We start from the raw sequence: 13,040 nt of genomic DNA, 5'->3' as shown, positions 1-13,040 counted from the left end.
GAAGGCCATTTTCCTCCTCTTGTGAGACCCCAAGTTTCCTCTCTGGGTGGTAGGGGCTTTTATCTTGAGAGTTTTGCTATGATATTTGTTTGGCTTAGCTCTCAGTCTGCATCCAGAATAGAAGTTATTGGAGAAAGTCTTAGAACCTTATCTCACCTTTCCCCCCAATTTTGTTACTGGGAGCTGAGGGTAGCATTAGGTACTGACAGAGTCACATCATAAACTTGATTTATTTCTTGGTCACCATTTTAAAAATCTGTAGATGCTTGTGTGTTGATGATTTTTTTGCTGCCCTTATTTTGATTTATTAATTTTGCATTATTTCATGAGGTAAAAGAGGGGGAAATTATGTCTAGCTTCACTTTTACTCTAAATCTCTGACATACTTTATCCAAAGATGATGATTTCCTTTGAGATTTTGAAATGATGATATAAAGAATATATTTTTTTCAAATAAACTTTTCTAGAAAGTGTAAGAAGGGCCTATTTTTATTCTTCAATTTTGACAAATTCTGAGATATAGTAAAGAGTGGTAAGAATAGAAAACAAAAACCCATAACTTAATAATAGTTATAAAAGAATATTAAACAAAATTAAATACATTCAATGACTTTAATTGAATCCCACAATTGAGCCCAGAGTCAATATTTTCATAGATAGTATCATTTAGTTCTAGATGGGTAATAGCCTCATTTTTCAATTGAGTAAAATGAGATTCAGAGACTTTAAATTACCCTAAAGCATAAGATCACACAGCTAATAAACACCAGAGCTGTACTTTAAATGGAAACTTGTGTTGCTCTAAACCTAAATTTCCTTTTCAGTACTGTTCTAAGAAAGAGTTTTAAAGAATCCTGTATTATTGCTTAAAGACAGTGCAGAAGGGAATTGAGACAACAGCTTTACCAAACAGAGAGGACAGAGGGACAGCTCAATCTGTTAGTAAAAATACCCCATTTTTGATAGTTCCCCAAGGGTCAGGCTTCCTTAAAATTAAAGCATGGTCATCTTTTAGTTTGGATTCCACAGGGAGGCTTAGTAGAATTTTAGGGAGCAGAGTTGGGGATGTTTATGCCAATTGTAGGAGACTGCATCAACAACCTATTGTGTAACAAAACATTCCCAACTCAGTGTCTTCAAACCTTTAATCTCACTGGCGTATGTATCCATCAGCTGAGGTGGGCTAATGGCCGCAGGTTGCAGGGTGGATCCAGGTTTATTCCAGATACCTGTCCTCTTCCTTGCTGCATCAGTGCAAGCAAGCACATTGTTTTTGTTCTAGCCATGTTTGCTAACCTCTCATTGGCCAAAGCAGATCACATGGCTGAGCTAAGGTAAAAGTCCTCTAGTAGTTGGAATTACAAAGTCAGGAGGGGTAAAGAATTGAGGTCAGTAAAATAAAGGACAACGGGGACTAGGAAGATTTTTTTAAAAACTTATAAGAAAAACAGCGCAAAATCCCTGAAAATTAAAGGCATGAAATTGACAAACTTTAATTTTGCTTGGGAGGTTGTCCCAGGAAAGCACAGTATAGACTCTGGGTAACTCAGGACTCACTTATTTGAAACCTGCCATGGAATGAAGTAAGAAATGCAATTTTTAATAAAAATCAGACATGACCTATCATCTCAGGGTTCTATTTGCCTTATACACCATTTTGCTAGGTTGCAATCATAAAGAAAAGAAGGACCATTTCTGTCTCACCCCCCCACACTTTCCTGGCACTTAATTCAGTGCTTGTCACATAATGGGTATCCCACAGTTCTTTACTGAATGAATAAACACGAAATACGGAAGCTCTATTGCAGGGACATTTTAAGTTTTTTCCTTTTCCTGTGGCTTGTATTTAAAAATCTGGATAATTGGGCATTAGCAAGTTAGGGTTGAACTGGGATCCAGTATAAACATTAGTTCAAAATATGCCTCCACTTTTAGATCAGAGACCTCACAGTTTGTTGAGCATTAATCAAGAGTTAACCCAGGAGAAAAATGTGTGGGGAAGGTGTGGTCTCAAACAGATTCAGAGAAGAGTTAAAAAGAAAAAAAATGGATAGCGAGCAACAATTCCAAGCAACTACCCTGGCTCAAATCTTTTGTTGGTTAATTTCTAAAACAATGGCTAAGATTTTAATTCCATTTTCATAATATATGTAAATTTTACATCTACAAAACATATACATATAATAATATAAATAATTATAAATTATAAAATAAAAAATTAAGTACATGTAAACATAAACACACTCTTTAAAACATTCTCTTTTATGTGAAAGTTAAATGTTAAATTGTACAGTTAGCTCTTGACATGTGGGCTTGGCTGCAACCTTCGTTTTGAAAGTAAATTTGTATTTGACGGGAATTAATAGTGCTTTCCTGCGTTGGTCTGATAATATCTCTCACCCCTGATTACTACATGTTCCTGAGTTAAATAGTAGATTAGAAATGAACAAGAGCACATTAATTGGAAAAACAAAGACATGGAGCTTGAATTACAAAACTTCTGACATTTTTGGTGACTATTTGGAGCTTTCAAACATCTGTAGAGGCATTTGAAAGTGACTAGAGTGGATCCTAGAGAAAGTAAAGCATGGACAGTGTTGCCATTTCTGAGGTGCCATTTTTATAAATCGCAGCCTACCTTAACATTGTCTTCAGAACTTTTTGTAATGACTTGTGTCTTTGTTCCTTTAGATGAAAAATACTTCTCAAAAATTAAAATAAATTTTAAAAAGTATTTTTTTTTTTTTTTTGCTCAACTCTGAGTGAAGATAGATCGACACATCTGGTTAGGACTGTTTATGATCAGGCATGTGTGAAGATCAACTATGATGAAGTAATTAACAAATTTGTAGAGGTTCAGGCTCAAAAAAAGGAATTGTGATATTTGTATTCATTACTGTGACTGATCAATATGTAAGTACAGGCATTTTGCTTTTAAAAATACATTAAGGCAATTGAAATGTATTAATCTACTGATTTCTTTCATCCCTTTAAAAATTTTAAAAACACCTTTTTTGATGTATTTGTGATGACTAGCACATCAAGGTTGATAAAAGAAAGTGTTCAGAAAATATTTTTTCCACATTTTTATTATTTGATTATATGTTTATTCTTTTTTTAAAATAGTTTTTAAATTGTAGATGGAAACATACCTTTATTTTATTTATTTATTTTTATGCATTGCTGAGCTTTGAACCCAGTGCTTCTATGTGCTAGGCAGGTGCTCTACCACCGAGCCACAACCTCAGCCCCTATACGTTTATTCTTGAAAATAATTTTGTTGAAAACAAGAAGAGGATGTTAAAAATTATTTGCTCTGGGTGTCAAATATGCCATGCATGCCACTGTGACCATTTCATCTATATTTTCAAACATATAAACATTAATCTGCTTATAACTTTCTCTTATCTGTTTGATGTCTTCATCATCTGAACTGATTTTCTTTTCATTACTTTGCTTGGTTATCTGTGCCATTTCTTATCAATCCAAAAAATCAACTTTGGCTTTGTTTCCTTTCTCTTGTATGTTTGTCCTCTGTTTCATTGATTTCTGCTGTTCCTACTCCAAGTTTTCCCCCATTTTATTACCAACATTTGTAGACATTGCTTTTTTATGAATAGAAGCATGTTAAGGCTGATATTTCACATAGATTTCAGTGTATGACATATTTTTATTTTTTTTTGTTGTAGATGAACACAATACCTTTATTTTGTTTATTTATTTATTTTTATGTGTTGTGAGGATTGAACCCAGTGCCTCACATGTGTGAGGCAAGTGCTCTACCACTGAGCCACAAACCCACCCCCCCAGTGTCTGGTATTTTTAACTGTTATTTAGCTCCAATTGTTTTAAAATTTCTATTTAATTTTTTATGACATATGGTTATCATATACCTATCTTAATTTCCAAATATTTGAGAATTTTAAAATGATTGTTTTAGTGTTGTTGATGGCTTAATTTCACTGTGGTCCAAGAACATACTGTGATCTCAGTCCTTTGGTCTATTTTCATAAGGGTGTATGTATATTTGCAAAAAATTATATATTCTGCAATTGTTGAGCATAGTATTCTCTGTATGTTCATTTGGTTAACCCTGCTTTTTTCAAGTCTTTTATATACTCACTAATTTTTTTTATCAATGTATTTTGTCAATCACTTAATGTTGAAATCTCCCTAAATTGTGAATATTTCTTTTTCCTCTGTTATTTTAGTTTTTATAGGATATGCAATTAAATGCACATAAATTTAAAGTTATTTCATTTTATTCATTAATTGACTATTTTTATTGTTTTGCAGTAATAATTTTAAGTCTAGGAATGTTTTTTCCCTTAAATTCTATTTTGTCTGATATTAATATACCTGTATCATATTTCTTGTTATTAACATTTTATGCTATCTCTAACTTTCAACTTTTCTATATATTTATACATTATGCATTTTTGAAAGCAGCATATAGTTAGATTTCATATTTTTCTCACCTAATTTTTCTTTAATTGAAGTATAATTGGCTTGTATTCATCATAATTACTGACATTTTATAATTTTTATTTTATGTATGTTCTATATAAATTTTATGTTTGTTCTTCCCTTTTTATTTTTGCTATTTTTTTGTTTTATCCTCCTAATTTTGGGTGTTTTTATATGTTCTATTTATGTTCTTATAGAAGGTACTCTTGAAAATTATAAAATGAATGTTTAAATTATGAAAAAATGAAGTTAAGAAATTTTATTCATGTTCTTAGAATACTGTTATAACTTTGACTAATATGTTATTTGTATTGGGCAATAATGCCTTTTTATTTTTAACCATATTAGACATAATTATCACTTCTTTGTACAATCAGTATTCATTTACAATTTCCATACATTTTCATTCATTTTTACCTCCTTGTATCTCAGACCTTCAATCTGGGATCACTGCTCATAGAATATTCTTTAGCATTTGAATCCAAGAACTTGTACTAATAATGAACTTTTTAAGTATTTTTCTGAAATGTCTCTATATTCTGTCTTTAAAGATCTTTTTTTCCTCTGCTGGATATAGAATTGTAGGTTGCAATTTTTCTCTTCAGGACTTTGAAAAGACATTCCATTGTCTATTAGTTTCCATTGCTGATGTTCAGAAGTCAGTTGTCAGTTTAAGTGTCTGTAATCTCTCCATTTTCATTTATAGAATTTGTCTAAGGATTGAATTTCTTTTATTTATTGTGCCTGAGATTCTCTGGGAGTTTTGAATTTGTGGATCATTATTTTCAATTACTTCTGAAGATTCTTAGTCATTTTCTCTTCATAATTTATCTTCTGTACTCTTTCTTCTCTTCTGAGTTTTAAATTTTCGTTATTTTAATTTTTAATTTTTAAAAGTTCTTAGTTCTTTCTTAAATTTCCTATGACACTCTTTATAGTCTTCTCTTTCCAGTAGTTTTTTCCAAGTGTTCCTTTCTATTTTTAAACATGAATAACTATGGTGGGCACAGTAGTTTCAAAAATGATGTCAGATGACTGTAATATTTGAAGTGTGTGTATATCTATTTCTAGTGTTTGTTTTATGTATCCATATTATCTTGCATTCATATATGCCTGTTAATTTCTGATTGCTTGGTGGTTATTGCTTTTCAAACATCATTTGTGAAGGCTTCATAAGGGCTAGAATAGTTGTACTCACCTACAGAGAGACTTTGTGTATGATGGCCTGTAGTAGACACTGTTGTCTTACTTAAATTTTCTTCAGTCTTTCTTGGTAGTTCTCTGTGTTTGTCTTCCAGCATTTTAAAAATGCTTTGCTGCTGATTATTGGTACGTATAATATTCTTCAGAGGAATGTCCTTGGACTATTGGTTCTACCATGTCTATTGAAATAGCTAGAAGTTTCTGGGAGTACATCTGGTTAGAGATGCCTGTAGCCAAGCACTTATTGCTACAGTAATATCTGAGACTTTACATTCTCTCAGGGAATCTTATAGAGAATGACTGATTGGTATAGAAGTACAAAAGTCCATTTCTGTTGCTTATAGATGGGGGAACCATCATGTGAAATTTTACTGCAGGATCAGGCTGAAGCTGGGATTCACCTGAGTTTTCTCTCTAACTTGGATTCTTCCTTTGTCACATCACCTTTACATTTTAGTAGATCCTTAGAAAATTTCTTGCACTGAATCCTTGCTCGGGGTCTGCATGAAGAACCTGATTGCAGATAAGCCTGTCTGTCTGTAGCTACACCCTAGTAGAGATGGCTTCTTTGATATTATTTCCTCTTCTGATCTGCTTAGCAAGGCAGCTCTTTCCACCTTTCCCATTGGGCAGATCAAGATAGGTCTGATTTTTCTCTTTTCCCAGAAGGCATATCTCTGTAGGATCATAAGTTAACAAGAAGAAGGCCTCAAGGAAGATTCTCTCCCTGGATTAATTTTGGATTCTGTCTCTTTCTGTCTCTGTCTTTCTCTCTCCAGGCCCAAACATTGATCCAGAAGAAAAGTATTTGTTATACCTGCAATTGCCTCTTCGATGCTCTGTAATGCTGTTAATGTTGTTTGGTTACACCTTGAGTATGTTTCCCAGGGTCTCTTGCAGTTAGGTGGGACCTCTGATGCATGGCAGAATTAACAGATGCCTCATCCAAACCTGGCCCCTAAAAAACTTCTTTGTGATCCTTTGTGCATTTTATTTCCTATTGTCAACAGCTGGATATGGATGACTCTGAGGCTCTAGGAGTGACAGGCACAATAGACAAAAGAAACTTTTCTAAATTACTATGTGGAACCAAATTACCTCCACAGTCCTCATTATCAGATGATGATTATGATGATGATTCTAGTTGTTAATGGACATTTATTTTATTTATTTTTATGTAATGCTGAGAATCAAATCCAGTGCCTCACACATGCTAGGCAAACGCTCTACAACTGAGCCACAATTCCCAGCCCCATCATCATTGTCAGATTATTATGGGAATAATAAATAAATATTCATTGCTGAAACCACTAGAAATTTAGGATATTTATTACAGCAATTAGAAAATCCTGAATGATACACCTGAATATTTTTTGTCACTGGTGATTTTCCTTGTGTCACCTTGTATCTATTTCTTAACTCTAACCTTCTGATTTATGAAACAATTTATTCATTCAACACATTTATTTATGTCAGCCACTATCATAGGCACTGGTGATACAGTAGTGAATGAAAAGTAGTTCCTTTTCTCATAGGACTTACAGTTTACATATTTATTTATTTTTTGTCATAGCAGAACTTTTCTTTCTTACTATCCCATGAACATTGAACAGATTTATCAACCAATGAAATATTAACTTCCTTTTTCCTTTCTAACAGGTACTTTCTTCAATCTAGTACCGTTTTCTCTTTTATTTTTAGCTATTTTAATTCTAATTTAACTTTAGCTTCCTTTTTAAATTTTAGCTACTTTAAAAATTAGGCAGGAAGGAGAATTTCAGAAGAATGAAACTATTTCCTCTGTTTTACTTCACTGAGGGTGCGTCTACTTCCAATGTACCTCGTTTGCCTCTTTATTATTCCTTTAGTTATGTGATGTCTTAATTTATTATTTTTCTTCTTCTTTTTTTATCTTGACACAATTCCATAGGCTTTGATGTTAGAAGGTATCACTGCTTTGGATAATTATTTTATTTCCTTTAAATAGATTACTTCTAAAAGAGCAGTTTTAGGTTCACAGCAAAATGAGCTGGACTCAGAGACATACACCCTCTGTCCCCATGTGTACACAGCCTCACCACGATTAGCATCCTGAATGGGTGTTATAATCAATAAACCTACATTTATCCATCATTATCTCCCAAAGTACTTGGTTTACATTCAGGTTCATTCTCAGTGTTGTACCTTTGGTCATTATAAAATGACATGTATCTGCCTTTATTATAGGGTCATGCAGAATAATCTCACTGCCCTACAATAATTTTACAAACCCTCTGTGCTCTGCCTAATCATCTCTTCCTGCTCCTTAATCCTTGGTAACCATAATCTTTTTTTATGTGTCCATTGTTTTATCATTTCCAGACTGTCACATAGAGTCATACATGATGGTGCTTTTTCAGATTGGCTTTTTTGCATTTAAGATTCTTCCGTTTTTTCCCATGTCTGGACCGCTCATTTCATTTTTTGCATTGAATAATAGTCTGTTGTCAGATATTCAAACTGATATTCAGCAGTTTGTCCATTCATCTGCCAAAAGACATCTTGGTTGTATTCAAGTTTTGGCAACTAGGAGTAAAGCAGCTATAAACATCCACATGCAGGATTTTGTGTGGACACAAGTTTTTAACTCATTTGGGTAAATACCAAAGAGCACTGTAGCTGGATCACATGGGTGGAGTGTGCTTAGCTTTGTAAGAAACTGCTTATCTATCTTCCAGTGTGGCTGTTCTGTTTTGTATTCTCAACAGCAATGAATTGGAGTCCCTATTATTCCACACCCTCACCAGTGATTGGTGATGTCAATGTTTTGGACTTTGGCCATTGTAATGTAGTAGTGTCTACATTCTAACGTAGTGGTGTAGTAGTATCTCATAATTGCCTCCATTTGCCTTTCTTTCGTACTGTGTAATATGGGGCATTTTTCTCAAATGCTTATTTGCTTGCTGTATATCTTTTTCAGTGAAGTGTCTGTTCAAGAATTTGGCCTATTTATCTTAAGGATAAAGATAGTATGAAAGTAATAATGAAGAATTGTTCAAAGAGGCAAATATGAGTGATCAGCCTAGTGATTTTTCTTTTCTTTTTCTTTTTTTGATTTTAGTTGGACACAATACCTTTATTTTGCTTATTTATTTTTTAGCATGGTGCTGAGGATCCAACCCAGGGCCTCACCCTTGCTAGGCAAGAGCGCTCTAACGCTGAGTCACAACCCAGCCCCCAGTGATTTTTTTTTCTTTAAACAACACCAAACACCTTTCTTTCTCCTTGAGCAATGGGGGATACCGAATCCTGATGACATCCGTGAGCCCTGAATCAAGCTAAACTGAGGACTTTTCAGTAAAGTGGTTTCATGAAGTCCTCATGTAAAACCAGCTTGGAAAGGTAGGAGAGCACCTATCCCTTTCTAACTAGATTCTACTCTGTTTCCTCTTGCTTAGGAGAACATGGAAAATGTGCAGGAGAAATAACCTGTGGGGGAAATTGCATGGTTGCAAGCCTTCCCTCGGCCTCCCAGATGCATTATCTATGTCACATCAGACAGTTACAGGCTTGGAAATTTATGAACCAGTGGCCAAGTGCAGCCAGGTCCTGGTTCTATTGCTCACTTACTGTGCAACTGGGGCCAGTTGCTTTCCCTCAAAGACCTCAGTCTCTTCACCTGAAAAATGGAGATTCTTAACACTGTAGAGCCAAGATCCTCACTCAGATTTGGGATTTGTGACCTCAGACTTAAACTCCAGTAGCCAGCTTTATGCTTTATCTCTAAGGTGCCTACTAGCTTTCAATATAATCAACAAATGTTTTGGCAATTTTTAGACAACATCAGAGTCCCACCCCCTACAACTTCCCTCCTCACCCCCATATAATATTGAATATATTCTTTAAATAAAACTTCTTCAATTATTTTCTTTTAAGGTTTTATTAGTTTTTTTTTTCCTGGTAAATTTTCTGTGGGGGAATTGAGTCCTAGGAAAAACCAGAGTGCTTGGGCAGAGTGACAGAGGAAGTGACACCGGCTTGATGTCTACACAGCACACATGCACACAAATGGGGAATTGAAATCATAGTGCCCAAATGCCCAGAATGTTTGGAAAAATGTTGGCTTTCTTCAAAGTCCAAAATCTTGGCAAGAGCTCTGATGGCCGCTTTGTCCCTCTTCACCCTTCTTGTGATGGGCGGCCCAGGGTGTCATCTCCCATGAGAATAAAATCCGGGTTTCAGGAGAACATTCTTAGTCTAGTACAAATGCAGCTCTAACCACTGCTGTGTCTGCCAAGGAGGCAGGTACATCACCTAACCTGGGCTGGGGTTTTGCTGCTCAGTTCTTTACCTAGCTGTGGTCAGTCTAGTCAACTCTAGGAATGTGGACATCTTATTGGGAGTTCTACAACCTTCCCAAACAGGGTGATCTTGGAGGAATCACTGTAATTCAGATTTTCCTCTTTTTCCTGAAGATCCTCCTTATTAGTGATTTTAAGACCTGGGGAGGGGGGAGGAGAAGAGGAAGGAGAGAGAGAGAGAGAGAGAGAGAGAGAGAGAGAGAGAGAGAACGAACAAGAATGAATGGGTACACTCACTTAAGAAGAGGCTTGGACCATGGCTGATTTGAAATATTACTAACCTTGCATTTTCAAATTTGATGCACAACAACCAAGATGCTAATACTTTCCTTACTTTAGAAAAAAAAAATTCTTTCACCGATCTCTTCTAGCCGAAGATTAGGAGAGAGGCTTTAAGAAGATTAAAAAAAAAAAAAAAAAAAAAAAAACTCAACTTCTGAGCAGCGGAAAAAATGGTTTGTGATTCAGGGGCTTTGGGCAATTCATCATGGAAATTGGGTTTCTTAGCAGACATCGTGTGAATCCTTTCGTCCCTGTCAACTTTTTAATACATTACATTGAGAATGTAAATCGCGTTGGTGAGGGAGAGCGAAGGAAAAAAGGGAGCGAGAGAAAAGAGAAAGCTTCCTTATTTTGGATTTAGAAGGGAGGAAGCATGAGGTTTGTAATTCATATTAACTAGATAATAAAAAATCTGTATAAATATATGATATGCAGGTATATTCTGGGGAGGAAGTAGGAGAAGTGAGACAGTAAAATTGAAATCATTTTATCCTTTTGAAGGGTCTTTAATGGGTGCTTCTTATAATTTATTTTTAGTTTTAGTTTTAGTTTTTCTTCCTTTAGGTTTTTTTTTTTTCGTTTGCTATAGAAGTCAAATTATCCCTCTGTAACATCCCCTCCCCTTCCTAAAAAAAAGCAGAGGACAAAGGCTTGGGGCTAGGAATTCCACGAGTAGGGAACAGAGAGGGAAGGTAATTAAATACTTCATTAACAGGGAATATTGGTGACCCAGCTGAGTTTCTGCTTCACCTCTGTCAGGAGCAGGTGGAGCAATTGACTGGCTTCCTCACTATACAAGTTTTGCCCAGCTTTATTCATTGCCTGTATTAAAGGTGTTCCATGCCCTCTAATTCAGTGGTTCACAACACTCAGGGTTTTGAAGGATAAGATTAGTTGGTGCCATGAGCAAATCTCATAGTCATTTTGGCCCCCATATGGGTTGACCTCACCAAAGTTCACTGCAGAATTTCTTTTCTATTCTCCTTTCTAGTTTTTCTGTGTGTCTGGTCCTCTGGAGGAAATTTCAATCTCAATTATTCCTTAATGCAAGGGTTCAGCTGCACTGGGCCCCACCAGAGCCAGAACGGGGTGGTTCTGTGTCTCACTTGACTCCTGAATTCAGGCAATGCCTGTTCTCTAGTGGTTTTCTAAGACTGAGTGTATGGGTGAGAAAAAAAAATGAGCTTGGTGTCTGATGTGTTTATTTTTCCCTTTTAATTTATTGGGAGGGTTTAGTTATTTATAGAACTACAGGTTGCAAATCTTTGCTCCTTAGATTATTAACAACATTGCTTTACTGTTCTCTAGCCTTCAGTTTTGTTCTTGGAGAATAGGTTGTTTATTGGATTTTTATTCCTTTGACTACGATATGTTTTTTTTTCTCCTTTTTCTCTCTTTTTGGGATATTTTAGGATGTCCTATTTTACCAATACCCTAAAATATTATGATGAAGTATTTCTTCATTGTGCTGGACGCTCAGTGAATCTTTTTAATCTGGAAACTTAAGTTTTTTACTTGCATATTTTCTCTGAGAATATATTCTATTTTATTCTGTTGCATCTGAATATCCTGACTTAATTCTCTGATTTCCTCATAATTTCTCTCTTATTTTGAGTTCCTTATCTTTTGCTCTACTTTTCTTTATTACAGATCTGGCAGTCTGGGCTCATTTTCTCCTAGATCACTACAGCTTGCTCCTGAGTTGCTGGTGGGGAGGATGCTTGGGACTGGAGTCAAGGTGGGTCTCAGTTTCAGGGACTCTGCTGATGCTCTGAACACTGAGAGAGAATCCAGGAGGGACTTCTTGGAGCAACTAGGTGCCCCTAGTGATCTGGTCTCTTCTGGGTCTCTTCTGCTGCTTAGGAAGAATTGGTGTGAAGGCTCAAGATCACCTGGCAGAATACATAGGGGTATGCTGAGCAATTCTGCAGAGATGATCTATTTCATCTTCCCTTTCCTTGGTAAAATTTCTGCACATCCCAACCTGGCCCAGAATGCAGTTGTAATTAACAACAAATAAATGCTAACACTGGAGATCTTTGTATTCTCCACAAATTGTTAAAAGTTTTACGTGAAAAACTTAAAAATGATCACAGGAAGTTTTTGGGCAAAGAACATTCTAAACTCTCCCCTTCCCTGACACCTTAACTGGGAAAGTGAATCGGGTAGGGAAGGAGTCCACGTAGGTGACAAAGAAGGGAAGAAGGGATTGTGGCAGCTCCTGGCAACAGCCAGAGTAGCATCTTGATTTCATAAGCCCCATTTCAGCATAAATTATCTCATTTTAGCTTGTCAATTTGGGTAATCTTGGCCCTGGAATGGATTCAGGGTGTCTTAAATGATCTGGTTCGGCTCTTCACAGAGTCTGAATTTGCAGATAATTGCGCAAGCTCTTTTGGCTGTGTAAACTTGTTATCAATTGCCTTTTTAAAAGTCAGCACTAAAATAATCATTCCCATGAGCAAAACCCATTACAAACCTTAAATTCAGGAGCATAAACACATTTCAGTGCTGGGGAACAAATGTGAGAGATTTCATCATTGCTCCATCTGCGAGAGCTTAAGAGGAGCGAGTGAGGCATTAGGAGGGTCCCTGCGTAGTAGTGCCTCAGGCCTGAGCTGGGAGTTGACAGGCTCAGCTGGGAATCAGGCACCTTCAGGAGGCCTTGGACTGGGGGCCCTGGGCATCTCTCACATGCCCCATCCCGTTCAGGCTAGTGGGCAGAGATGCAGTGGCCTCGTGTGTCAC

General features: G+C 36.0%; 1 protein-coding gene across 8 annotated transcripts in view; it reads left to right on the top strand.

The window, feature by feature from the left end:
- The window catches only part of LOC144372321 (E3 ubiquitin-protein ligase RNF217-like), a 196,411-nt gene that overhangs the window by 113,749 nt on the left and 69,622 nt on the right, over window positions 1–13,040 (top strand). For 4 of the 8 annotated variants that reach the window (XR_013432335.1, XR_013432334.1, XR_013432336.1 and 1 more), the window contains exon 4: window positions 11,943–12,030. The exons of 3 other annotated variants lie outside the window; for them this stretch is intronic. Coding sequence is in view for 1 of the 5 variants with exons in the window: in XM_078035704.1 (XP_077891830.1) it covers window positions 11,943–11,972 (30 nt within the window). In the remaining 4 variants the exon portion in view is untranslated. Of the gene's footprint in view, window positions 1–11,942; window positions 12,325–13,040 lie in introns of those variants that run through there. One more of the 8 variants, XM_078035704.1, reaches the window with a different exon arrangement.

This window comes from Ictidomys tridecemlineatus (genome assembly GCF_052094955.1).
Source record: "Ictidomys tridecemlineatus isolate mIctTri1 chromosome 12 unlocalized genomic scaffold, mIctTri1.hap1 SUPER_12_unloc_4, whole genome shotgun sequence".
Classification (NCBI taxonomy): domain Eukaryota; kingdom Metazoa; phylum Chordata; class Mammalia; order Rodentia; family Sciuridae; genus Ictidomys; species Ictidomys tridecemlineatus.
Note: the sequence above shows the minus strand (reverse complement) of the source record. Positions and strands in the feature narration are given on the sequence as shown.